The sequence below is a fragment of the Parasteatoda tepidariorum genome, chromosome 2 (genome assembly GCF_043381705.1).
Source record: "Parasteatoda tepidariorum isolate YZ-2023 chromosome 2, CAS_Ptep_4.0, whole genome shotgun sequence".
NCBI classification, from domain to species: domain Eukaryota; kingdom Metazoa; phylum Arthropoda; class Arachnida; order Araneae; family Theridiidae; genus Parasteatoda; species Parasteatoda tepidariorum.
The window spans coordinates 74,629,410-74,643,654 of NC_092205.1; the positions used below are offsets into that span (position 1 = coordinate 74,629,410).

The window sequence follows — 14,245 nt, forward strand, 5'->3', positions numbered from 1 at the left end:
CAGACATAATTAAATAAACAGACATATTAGTATTGATAAATACAATCTAATTATAGATTAAAAATTAATTACAAAACGTTTTAAAACAATGCATGCCTATCCATAACTAAAGAAAAAAATTAGATGTAGGTCAAGAATATGTAACAAATTCTAAATAAAATAAGACATTATTTTAAACATGAAACAAGATTTAAAAATATTGACGCTTAGATTTTTATACATCAAAATTAAAGATAACATGACCATTTTGAAACTTTTTTTTATAGCATTTAATGCGTTTAACTCGTAAAATCTACTGATACTCCGTATAAAGAAAACTACTTAAATTAGGAATAAGTCCCTTAGAAGCGCTATATAAATTTATTTATTTCAATAATAAACTAAAAATCTTGCCGTCTTAAATTCACATAGGAAATGCCATTGAAATGGTTCATTCAAAAAATTGTTTGGAACGCGTTTGGAAGGAGGCGGGGTTTGACGTCATAAAATACGTCATCACTGTCCCTGTCTATTTAGTTTTAAATATTTCTTAATGAAGATAAATATTAACGGCTATTATTAAGCTATTATTATTACTAGATATTATAAACTTCAGCTAATTCGAAAACATATTTTATGAGATATAGCGTAATTCAAAGCGTTTTACGGTATCAAAAGTCAAAATGTTGATCCATTTTTTGTATGTAATTAGACTAACTAAAAGGTAGTCTAATTAAATATAAAAACAAAACTTAAAATGGCAGTTATTCGCAAACAATGAGTATTTCCAGTCTTTGAGTCTAACAAATACTAGCGATAATACGATTTTATCCCACGTGTTACACTAGTTAGTAACTGACATATTTATCTGAAAAATATTTACATATTTATTGAAAAAATATTTACATATTTATTTAAAAAAGTATTTAAATTTGTTTTTCTTTGTCTGGAACAGAATTCAAAACGAGAATACATAAAAAAAAACTCTATGAATGATCACTTAATCACAAATCAAGAGTTTGCATACATTTTCAGTAGCATAGTAAAATCTGAACACAAAATTACTCAACACTACACTCCTCTTTCGTGAATTATTTTACATCTGAAAATTCCAATTTTGGCGAATGTCTTAGAATTGTCTGATGCCAAGTTTTGATTTTCGTAATCAAGCATTTGGAGTTATTTCTTGCTATCAACGAAACATCGATAAATCTACAGAAGTTTTCTTCTATTTAACAAAAAGTATATATATTTTGTGTTTTGTAGCTACAATACATTGATAAACATCGTAATTTTTACCTATTTATTCTTTTTTCAAAATGCTCCATTTCTAACCGTTTCAACTCTTTTAAGCCTATTTCGAATTTATTTCAATATCCCTATCTCGATAATGTGCGTGCATTACAAACTAGCTTTTTTTAAAAATAAATTAGTATGTGTATGCTTCCTAAATTAATTGTTTTTACACAATTGTATCGTAAACTTTGTTGTAAATATTAGCTCTGTTTCAATTGAATATATGCTGTTATTGCATTGTAGTAATATATATTTTTTAAAGTTTTCTGTAGTATATGAACCAAGCCTCAGTGATCATAATTAAATTTAATAGATTTCAAGATTTATGCTAATAACTAAGCAATGAGCGAAAATTAACAAGTAATCCTCAGTATTTTTATGGTGATTACGGATTCTATTTATTATTTTTGTTTATCTGTGGCGAAGAATAATGCTTTGGTATCTAAGTTGCTTTGAAATAAAGTATATTGTTTATATACAGTGCGTGAAATAAAAAGATATTACCCTGAATAATTTTTGTTCGAAGGATTGGATTTTGACAAATTAAATGCCAATCTCAGTTATTTAAAGAGGAGATTTCAAATATTCTAATTATTTTTACTAACGATTTCTTAATGAATTTTCAGAAATTTTGCTTGTACCTCGAGAACTTCTTAAGAGAATCGAAAATCTTTTGATTATAATAATCCGCAGATAATATTCCATGAAAAAGGAATTTTTATTACTTTTTAACTGTATTATTCAATAAGGCTCAAAGTTGTATAGAATTGTAAGGTGCATACATATTCTCACTATTTTAAACTGTAAAATTTTTAAAGTCTAAATACGAAATTTAAACAAAAATGGGTAAATAGTTCTTGAGAAATAATATTTTAAATAGCATCTTTTTCTAATTTTAGAAAATTTTGAACCGACTTTTCTTAAAATTATGTTTTTGTCTCTGTTTCCGTAATCTAGTTATATATATATATANTTAATGGTTTGGGTTCTTAAATATCAAACAATATTTGTTTGTGTGTGTTAGTTAGTTAGAAGTGCTTACAAAACAAAAAGGAAATATTTTGATGAAACAAAAAGGAAGAGAAGAAGCAAAAAGGAAATATTTAAGAAACAGAAAGGAAATATTTTGATAAAAGGACACCGTTAAAAGGTTTATATATTAAATATTTTAAAAAGGTTTACATATTAAATACATTTTTAAAAAAAATCTTTTTTTTTTAAATATTAGGAAATTTTGGATTTAAAAATGACAGTATAAACTCGAGTTTGAATGTCTTTAGATATTGGTTAATAATTTGAATACTAAAATTAAAGAATCTTTGTTTGTTAGCTAAGTTTTAAATAAGAATAGGCATGAAAATGGTTAAAGTGTTTTGAAAGAAAATTTTTGTGATTCCAATTAAACTATTCTTGGTAAAACACAAGTATGAAAGGTAAGAAAAAAAAACTTCTTGATGGTTTGAAATCTTTACGTTCGTTACAATGCTTTTTACATTAGTATACATATAGTATATATTTATGTATGTATATATAGGTATATATATGTATGTATATGTATATATATGTATATATATATACATATATATTTATCATATTTCTTACAGAATACTGCCGACTTGGCTTCCCAAACTTACTATTTTTTCATTTGAAAGTATCCATTTTCGAAAATTTGCAGTATCACAATCACAAATCCATGGATTACCAGATAATGTCAGTTGTTGAAAGTTATAGACATTCCTGAGCGATGTCGTGTTTATTGCTTTGAACCTGTTGTTGTGTAGAAATAGATGTCTTAGACCAACAGGTAATCGTGCACTTTCTAAAGTATCTAAGTTGTTGTTGGAAAGGTTCATTTCCCCTATACTATCCACAATTACGATGTCACCCGTGTTCTTTTTAAATTGAGGTTGAAAAGTAATTTTCAGGAGAGATGAATCCTGAAAANAAAAAAAAAAAAAAAAAAAAAAAAAAAAAAAAAAAAAAAAAAAAAGAGGAAAGAAAAAAAGAAAAGCAATGTCTTTTTCATACAGACTGCTTCTAAATGATCACTCTCAAAATTCATGAAAATATGCACATAAGGGACACATAATAAGTATATAAGTTAACAAGAAAAGGAAAAAACAATTTTGAAATTATTCAAATCACTACTGAGGAAGGTAGAACTAGATCCATAAAAACTCGTTTATTTTCTGAAATAACGGACAAGAGCTGGAAGGGGATTAAAAGAAACAATTTTTCTAACGGTTCTCCCTTCCAATTTGAATATCGTTATCTTTCTTCCACGACTGAATATTAATTACCATTTCTAATATGCATTCTTTTTAATTTCATTACCTGGCCGGGATTTAGAAAATACCAAATGATTTCTGAACACCCTGTATGCAAGAAGTTCAAACGAATATTTGCGTATTAATCTTAAGTTTGATACTTAAAATATATGTCTTGTGATATATTTTATGGACTGACGCAAAGATAAACACACTTCCTGAGAGAAATTAGCTGTTTTCATTGCCTTAATTACTATGTTGTTTATTTCTCTCATTTAATATAGATATACAAAATATAAAATATCTGTTCTACTTTTAATATATTTTCACTTTGAAATTCTAAAAATCCTTGCTATTGTTAGTCTGAAAATCATCCTATTTGTTCTCTGACTTGTCTAAAGAACGTTATTCTGATGCAACAAACACGTGATTTTGACGTAACTTATTCCTGAAAAATGTATAACCAACAAGTCAAAGTATATTGTCCGCCCTTTTTTCTCAGGAGTATTATCTGAAATTTTGAATTTTTTCGTTTGTTATACATATGAGAGATCAGTTTTATTTGTGATTCATAGATATTGCTGTAATCAATATAAAAGATGCAAGAAGCGATAAGTAGTTACAAAGAATAAAACACGCTAATGTAAAATGGCACAAAAAATTACCAATCAATTAAACAAAAAATTATAAAAATTACCAATCAATATCAGTTACCAACACTACTAACACCATATTATCAACAATTCTTCAGTAAATTTTAATCAAACTTTACAAACATATTTTATGGACTTATACATTTTACAAATTCATATAATATTATAGATTTTAATATTTTTAAATTTACCATTCCAATAGATCTTGAAATTGTTATGCAAAACATACTATACTGCGACAAATCCCTGTTCTTTTTACAGACTTTCTCTGTATATTTGATGGTTATATTGAGCAGTTATAACTGTTCTGCTGATATAACGGTTGTTTCTTTATTCGTCCTAATTATAAACCGATAAACCATCAGTTAAAATTCTAGTTTTGTGCATTGCCGTTTTGCTTACCGCGGGGATAATTCTACCTTTTTCCAAATTAATTTATTATTCTTTTCTATATTTGCTCCTATTTTAAAGTAATTATTATATGGTTTTGAACAACGTATAAATAAAACTGAATTTCTATTTTATTGTCAAAACAATACTGCCAAATCTCAGCTATGACTCCAATCTTGCACTGACCACAGACCAGACGTAAAATATTTTCAGTGATAAACGGATCACAGGTTAGAATCGCTTTGCCGTCGGGCTAAGCGTGGGAGGTTTTCATTATTTTCCTCTCATATAACCCAAATACAGGTGAGTTCTATTAAAAGTCCTGGTTTGTACCAATGCTTGGCCAAGGAATTACATTGTCTTCTGGGTTGGGTTCAAAATTATAAAGATACGGAGTTGAACATTGGTAGTCATAAACTCAGAATTGAGTCCGCTGTTCAATGCCGGTTAAAATTTTAAACAAAATAATGAGACATTAGAGCTGCGATAGCTTAGAGGACTAAGCGCTCGTCTTTCAGTAACACAGGTTCGAAACCCAGCGTGAACGGGTCGAATGAATGCTGCTCTCGGCTTGCAATGACTCCATTACTGACACAGTTATTTAGTAGAATTTTTTTTATTAAAATAACAGTGTCTGTTATGACAGCACTTATCATCTTAAAAACAGGTTAAATAACAGAATTTTTCCGTGAAGAAATGGTTTTATACTGGCACACCAGCATTTTTTTGTGTAAATTTAACAGATTTTCTTGCAGTGTATGGAAAAAACCATATTTAGAAAAACGAATATGTCAAAAATTAGACTAATATACCTCTGCACTATGTTCTGCCAGAAACTGGGGTAATGTCGAGATATTCCTAAAACTGCAATCCACAGCCATGAAGTATTTTTCAATGTCATTTGTACAGTAACACTCGCATGTTGATGGACAAGACTGCACATGATTTGGTGTGTACAGTAACACTGAACGGCAAAGATCAATATCTACATCAGTTTCTGACAAGTTTAGCCATTTAATAAAAGGAAGGAGCTCACAATCACAGCGAATAGGGTTATCTAAAGAATGAGCAGTAGTTGATTGAAAATTACTTTAACATTTTGGAAGAGCAATGCACAAAAAATAAGTAGTAGAAGTAGCAATACACAAGAGATAAAAACATCGCAAGTGTTATTTAACTAAGTTATAATTGTTGAAAATAACAAATAAATAAAACGAAAATACGATTTCGTGTATTCCTGCACCTGGAGTTCTCGAACTTTTCCAAATATTATTAACAATATTATATAATATAAATGTTAATAATTTTAGAGAAAATATCAGGAGGCAAAAATTACTAACCGTTTTTGAACACTTCGTTATTCGTTTACCATTTATAAGTCCATTGTGTACTTGAAAGTCATGCTAAGGATATTTAAAATCCAATGTGATATTTATTATTCTTATTTATTTATTAATTTGTTTATTTATTTACTGTTCTTTTTTTAGTATGGTGAAAAGGAAAATCAAACTCAGGTGAGGTACAGATCCGGTACTGTATTATTATTATTATATTTTATTTTAGTTTTTTGCATAGGTAGTGACAAGTGCAAACAAAATCATTTATGGTGTTTATCCAAATGCAATAGATGTTCGTATATCCCAAAGGAAATTTTCTAAGTTCAAATCTGCTAATTTTTATCTTTCAGACTCTATAACTTGGCACTTTGGATAATTCCATTGAGCACTTTCTTAAAGTTGCATCAAATTTGAACCATATTATGGTTTAATATTATCCGAAATTTTTAATAATGCATCGTAAAAAACTGGTTCAATTTATGGTACAAGGTACCGGCACTGAGATTGACAGAACTTTTACCGTAAAATTCAGTTATACCATAAAATTTTACGGAACAAAATATCTGCTATACTTTAATTTTTACAGTAATACGTACTATAAAATTACTGAATCACTGTAATTAAATCCATATTACTGTAAAATAGATTTCAAGGATGCTGCACCCAGGCTGCCAATACTTTTGAAATTTTTTTTTAATCAGGAATATTTTACACTGTAGCAATGATACTTTGCGCTAACTCATTTATTTAACTTCTTTCTTTATAAAGTTATTCGATATGAAATGTTAAAAAAAATAATAAGTTGATTTCTAGAAAATTATAAATTGAAAAGTAGCATAGTAGTTTAAAAAGTAGTTTTTCTCTACCTACAGTTTTCTTACAGCTTTAAAATAACGCCTCCTAGAAGAAAGAGGGCCTCTGCACGGGTTAATTTAGTATTCCAACATAAGGAACATTAACTTAACGAACAATTCAAGATTACACTACGTTAAAAGCATCGGATTTATCACTTAAGGTAATCAGGATTACTGAAATATTTCCTCGACGAGTAAGATCTTTAAAAAGTGCCGATTGATATCGAATACTATTAAATCTTTTCTATCTTTCAAAAGATGTTAGTAAATCTGGCGTATTAAATTTTGATTAACAGTAGCAACAGGTGTAACTAAAGAGTGATGACTATGTGAGGCGAAACACAAGTGGGACCTAATGCTGTTGTGAATAAATAATTATAATGTGTGTTATAATACATTTTAATTGACCACCATAGCAAAGAAAAGGCAACCATTGGTTGGTTTGTGGAATTCAAAAAGGATTGTCCGGAACAACTTTACAACAACGCATCGATATTTATTCCTTGGTGTACAGTAAAATAAAGTGTTGAAAAGTGCACATTTAAAAAAATTTTTTTTGGAAAATTAATGTAGATTTCCGCTATATTTATTGCAAGCATTCGAAATTCGTAAAGTCAAGTGCAAAATAATTTTTTATTCTTATTTTGTAAATTAAATAATATTACCTTTCTGATATTTTACACACGATCTCAAAATTTCACAAAATTTTCAAGCTCCAATTGAATCAGTCAAAGTGTAAATAAAAATAATGTTGTTATTACGCATATTGGAAGGGCTTTAAGAAATATAATGATAAGCCACATTTCTAAATTTGGTGAAAAATAGTAATACGTGTTTTTGGTGAAAAATTGTACGTAACCCATGCAGTTGATATACTTCTATGTAATATGCTGTCCCCGAGGAAAAATTCATTAAACTTGTAAAATACTTATTTTTAAAAAATACAAAGGCTGAAAACAATATTTTTGATAAAAATGTTATTCTTATAAGAAAATTTCTTTTGAAAATTTTTCACTAGCTTTTAGATCCTAAGATTATTTTCTATCATTTTCTACAGAAAATAATCTTAGGAAATAAATAGTGTATTTTGATGGAAAGTCTCCATCGACTATTTGTTGGAAACCTCCTAATAACAAGTAATATTATAACTAATAACTTGTTATTTATAAGTGTCCTTTAATGGCGCGTCAAATTTTTAAAACTTACCCCGTATATAGAGATATTTCAAAGAATTTGGCATATGTTCACTTCTTAAAGTCCTAATTCTGTTGTTCGTCAAGTCAAGGATCGACAATCGGGGTAACCAGCGAAGATCACTTCCAAGTGTAACAATTTTATTTCCAGAAATATTCAAATGAATTAAATCGACGAGACCAACGAATTCTCTCTCTTCGAGTACCTAAAAATTGATTTCGGTTAAAATTGGCATGAAGTGCTGTCAATTAAAATAATTTATTTGTCTCAGCCACGAATTCGTGTGTTAGTTATGTTTATGCATAGGATGCCCTAAGTGAGAATAACGATTTTTAAAACTTTTACAATTGTAAAATGGTTAAGGAAAAAAACTATATCTTGCAGCAAATTCATGCGATAGTGAATGAATATTTGTTCTCAGAATTTGTTTTTTTTTTTTACAAATCTTTTTTAACATATGGCGCTGCAAGTATTAAACAATAAATCAAAGAAAAAAACTCTGAAAACCGTGTCACGATTTTTCAAAATCCTATAATGTTTTCGAAATGTTCACCATCACATATTATAATAGACTTACAGAGTTTTTGTATTAAAATCTAAAAACAGAAAAAGCATTATAAGTGGGCCACAACATTAAAAAATTAATTAACAATTTAAAATTAATTAACAATTTAAAATTAATTAACAATTAATTAACAATTTTAACAATTTAAAGTTAATTATGTTACATTATTTAAGACATTTAGTGAAAGTAAGGATTATTAGATTTTCCTTTTAAAAAAATTATTAATTATGGTAGGAACTTTAGACTCGTTAATACATACAAAAAAAGAATTTTTAGACCAAGCCGATTTAATGGTAATGCAATTGCAAATCTTTTTAGCAAAATCCATTTTAAAGATTGTTCCACCAGAATAAAACATCTTCGAAATAAAAAAATAATAAAAATACAACCTGCAAAAAGATGAGTCTGAAAGCATATGAAAAGAGAACATATTTTTTATTTTATCATAGCAGCAAATCCGTCGGTCAAAACAACAAAACAGGAAAACGGGACAAAAAACTCACAGAAGAGGAACAACACGGGAAACCTTCTTTCAAAACAAGAAAGTAGCGCTGGAGAGATGCTTTCAGGAATGTCAGAAAAAATAGTCAAAGAGACCCCTCACGAGAAGCCCTGTTGCAATCAGTAGTCAATCATTGCATGGTAGGCAAGAGTTGTAGCCGTTTGTACTTTTTATACGTGATTCGCTCCATGTGTATAGACGTAATATAGTATCTGTTTTCAATTTCGTTTGGAATTCATCAAGACTCTCGACGCCGACGATGTTTCTAGTCACGAACAACCATCGCGAAATCCCTGAACTGGGGATAAAATAAGACGTGGATAACTTGAAGTGTTTATTTATGGCATTATGTGCTTAGTTGATTCGTGAATGTTATTTCACTGGGAACGGCTGGAGAGAGTTTTCTTAGATATGCTTGTTTACTCTCCGTACGTAATCCAGGTATGAAATGCATAAAGTAGCGATTTTTGAGGCGATTCATGCTCGAGTCGTTATAATATCTTTTTCATTTTGCTTCTCAGAGTGGAATACGTCACTATGGTTCATAAATATTGTTCGTCTGCATTGGTGCAATCACATATTTTTTTGTAAAAACAAATTAAGCCCGTGCTTTTCCGGTATAATAGAAAATATAGATATTTCAGAAAAAAAGAAATAGTTACTCACAGTTATAAAATTCGATGAAAGATTCAAGTACTTCAAACGAGGTAGTTGGTGAACAGTACTGTTCAGCGATTCCAGAAGATTGTAACTGAGATCTAGATAACCTAGGAAGTACTTACTGTAGAAGAATGAGCTATCGATCCATTTTATTTGATTTTTCTGAGCTTTAAATATTCTTATATCCGGAGATAAATAAAAATCTATCGTTTCTAACTGCCGTAACTCATTTCTGGCAACAGACAACTCCAGATAATGTTTTAGGGCATTGTCCAAGCTTCTTAGGCGGTTGTTGGCAAGATTAATTTTTCGCACATTATGCACTCGAACTGTAAATACATTGAATATTGATAGTTATTTTAAAAGACCATCAAACAAAAAGAAAATAGGCTTGAAATAAAGAATTTAAAATAATACAAAATGCAAGACAACAGCTAAAAGAAGTCTTTTGTGTCTTTTTAGCAGTTTGAAAAAAAAATGCTTAAAATTCCTTGCTGAAAAAATTTCTTAAAATTTTTTATCACTTAAATTCTAGAGTAAGCCTCCTTTAGTAATAACTTTTTTTTTAATATTCAGTAGAGATTTTGACGAGAAAAGTTTCTATGATTTATTTAAATGTTAAGTTGACGCTTTTACTTTACAAGTTTAATTTTAACATATTTTTAAATTTCATTTCTTCAGTGCTGTTGAATTGATATTAATAAAATTTCAGATTCTTTTTTACCTGTTAAACTATGTGGTTCAAGTCGAAGTAAAAAACTTAACTTGAGATGAGTGCATTTATGATTGAATTTGAGTATCAAGGTCAACTTAATAACCTTACGACTCAAAATTATTATGAAAAGCACTAAATTAAACTAGTTAATGTTTATTAAAGCAATTTTTGAAAACTTTATTGATGTATGCTAAGAATACTTAAATTATGAAATGGAATACTTAATTAAGATGAATAACTAATTATTTATATAACGAAATATACTTAATATTTTATTACTTTGATATTATTTATATAAACTTGATAACTGAAAAGAAAAATCGCACTGAGGAAAAAACTTTTTTGTTACATTAATCTATTGCAAATACTTTGTCTTGCTGAATCCGGGAGTAGAGATTTCAAATCTAAAATTAATTTTGCTTCTAAAGCTGAATTTTTTTAAAAACAACATTTTTAGTTTATTCTTCGTCGAAATGTAAAAGGGCTAATGTTATATATAACAGAGGGTCATTTAAATGTTGCTACAAACTTCTACGAGGGATAATGACACATTATCAGGATTAAAAGTGCACTGGAGAAAGAGTTCATAATAGGTAAGTGCCCTAGCGGAGTATGACGACTTTTTCCGGCACGGTTTCCTATGCAATTTTAATTCTGATGATGTGTCCTTACCACCGTAGAAGCTTGTAGCAATCTTCAAGCGGCCTTCTGTTATGTACAACTTCATTTAACTTGTACATTTAGACAAAAAATAGATTAAAAATGTCCTTTTAAAAATACTATAGCTTGTAGGGTGAAACAATTGTAGATTTGAAATCAGGGATGCGAAAGTATTTAAAATCTATAAAAAATCTCATGAAATAGAAATTTTTTTCTAGTGATATCATTATTATTGTTTCACAATATATATTAGTTTTGATTGTTCAAACAATAATATCGTTCATTGTTCAAAAAATAATAAGACTCTTTGCTCAAACAATTTAGTTCATTGTTCCAGTAATAGTTTTGTTCATTGTTCAAATGATAATTTTGTTCATTGTTCAAATGGTAGTTTTGCTCATTGTTCAAATAATAGTTTAATTCATTATTCAAATGATAGCTTTGTTCATTGTTCGAATCATAATTTTGTTAATTGTTCAAATAATATTGTTCTTAATTGTGAAAGGATTAAGTGTGCGTAAAATTTCACCTTTGAACTCTCGTATTAAGTTCCCTTCAAGCACCAGCTCAGACTTATAGTTACGAAATCCAAAGTCAATTCTCGTTGGATTTACTTTTTCTATCCTGTTGTAACTAAGATCCAGAACATGAAGATGTATTCGAAGATTATAATACTTATTTTCATTCAAGACCTGAATCAGACAGTGATCAAGGTACAGGTACCTCAACAGTGGAGCTTTACCATGAAGAAAATCAGAAGAAAGCTGTCTGATGGGGTTGTACGAAAGACGTAATGTAGTCAAATTCCATGTAATTGATGGTAAAATGGCGTCTAAATCAGTTATGTTGTTATAACCCAGATATATAGCCTAAGTTGGAAAAAAAAATAACAACAATGAATGCACATGTTCATTTAAATCAAGCGTTTTCGTAAGTCTTATGATATGTTATATTAAAATTAGGAAGTACCCAATTATCACTCACATAGTCCGGTTAAAATTGATTAATTAACTCAATTTAATTTATCAAATTAATCTGAATTAATTTAATTCAACGAATCGACTAATTTATAAATTCGCAAATAAGTTTATGTTTAAACATTCATAGGAATAAAAACACATATATTTCTTGACAAATAAAATTTTAACTAATAAAATAATGATATTTTAAATTGTTAATAAATGTAGAAATTCTTTTAAGGCATGAGCTCAACTTGTGAATTTAAAAAAAAGTGTTAAATCTTAAATAATATGAAGAAACGGAAATTTTGATTCCCCCCTCCCTTGATTTATCCCCTCTCCACTGTGATTTTTCTTATTCTATTTTTCCCTCTCGGCTATTGTGGTTTTTTCTAGTTTTGTTTCTCCCTCTTACTGTTCCATTTTTCGATGGAAACTTTATTCTTTCAGTTTTTTTTTAAATTTCAAATCACTTTTGTTTCGATTCATTCACGTCTGGCAAGTCTTGAAAATAGGAGACTATTTTTCAAAGCTTAAAATATGTTGACTGTTATTTCCAATTTGTATATTTGTGAAGCAAATGGGTCATTCGCACTGAAAAGGTATAAATAGACTAAAAAATTTTCATAAATTAAAGTAATTAAAAAAGTAATAAAAATTACATAAATGCCTTTATTTATTTTTGTTATATGTCCTTATAATAATGGTAAAGTTTTCTATTTTATTTTTTACAAGATTTAAAATATTTTAAATTCTGCCTTGTCCACGGAGGAGACATTTTATGTTATAAAATATGAAATGTCAATGAAGACTAATTCATTAATTATTGAGTACAACTGATATGAGTTTAACATTAATAAGTAAATAATAAAATATTTCATTATTAGAGATAAAGCTACTTCCGATTAATCATGCTGCTATGAAAGGAAACATCCATTTTTAAATTAGGTGTACAATTTTCTAAGTAACTCTTACTGAAAATTAATAAATTGAAATGTCAAGACTATTGAAATAAAATTTCAAGCTCCACATGAAAGTTGAGTGCTGAGGGTACTCTTTTATGAACATTTTATGCAAGTTAAACGTACTGTCATCCAAATAACGTTTTTGTTTTTTCTCTTTTCTTCTTGTTATTGTTTCTTTTTTCCCTGGGCACAAACGGCTTGTTCTATCAATTTATAAAAATTTAGGTACATTTAATCACGATGGTTTTGTTAAATCTTTTTCTGATATAGATTTCAAAGTTTTTTGCTCCTTTTTTCTTTTATTTTACTTTCTTTAAACAATATAGGGTTTTCTTTTAATTTCTGTCTAGATTGTCTCATAATAAGTTTTTTCTGTTCCCTTCTCTTTTGAATTTGAACATTTGATTGCTTTCTTTTTTTACATTTTCGTTTTACCATTTTCTTCCTAAAATTTGAAGAGAAAAAAAATGTTAAACATCACAGAAATTATTTAGAAAAATTGCCAATATTTACTTCTCATATAAGAAAAAGTTAAACTTAATTGATTTTCTTTAAAAATACTAACACATTTGTTCCATTTTAAAAAATATCAATTAAAAGAAAACAGTTTTTTAATTATTAAAATTGTCTTATGGTTATCTAACACATTGTCTCTTCCATTGACTGTGTCTTCTCCTCCGTGGACTTGTTATGTCCACGGAGGAGAAAAAAACTAGTTCTTGACTTTTACTGATTTTTAATTTTAAAGTTACAAAAATGGGGCAGTTCTTTTTATTAAATATACTATTTTTGCAATCTAAAATTCATCTATCAAAAAAAAAATTTTTTTTTCTCTTACCTTCCTTATGATGTCCACGGAGTATACGGTGAGAACTTTGCCAAACCCCAATTGAACACAACAATCCAAAACTGACACCAAAGAGAGCAAAAACAACTGATAGTTAACATTAGAAAATGGAATGGTTACCTTTACCAGCAGCTGTCTTATAGGGATTTCGCATATGCTGCCCTTTATTGCATATTTACCAACTATATTTATTGTTCATGGTGGGAGATTTCATTTTTGATGGACAAAGTTTACTAGTAATTTATTTTATAAAAATAAATATTTTTTTAAAAAAACATTAAATAAAAAGTTACTATAAACATTTAACTAGGTAAAACTGCAAAAATCATTAAAATAACATTTAAATTGTTTAACAGCCATTAAAAATTATTTTGTGTCACAGACGTAGGGACGTCCACGGAG

The 14,245-nt window shown here is 28.3% G+C and overlaps 1 protein-coding gene across 1 annotated transcript in view; it reads right to left on the reverse strand.

The window, feature by feature from the left end:
• Positions 1 to 14,245, reverse strand: part of LOC107448361 (protein toll) — a 29,854-nt gene that overhangs the window by 7,454 nt on the left and 8,155 nt on the right. The window contains exons 4-8 of the mRNA XM_043043754.2: positions 11,602 to 11,941; positions 9,704 to 10,026; positions 7,983 to 8,175; positions 5,398 to 5,642; positions 2,910 to 3,212 (exon numbers count right to left, since the gene is read on the reverse strand). Of these exons, the coding sequence (XP_042899688.1) occupies positions 2,910 to 3,212; positions 5,398 to 5,642; positions 7,983 to 8,175; positions 9,704 to 10,026; positions 11,602 to 11,941 (1,404 nt within the window). The remainder of the gene's footprint in view (positions 1 to 2,909; positions 3,213 to 5,397; positions 5,643 to 7,982; positions 8,176 to 9,703; positions 10,027 to 11,601; positions 11,942 to 14,245) is intronic.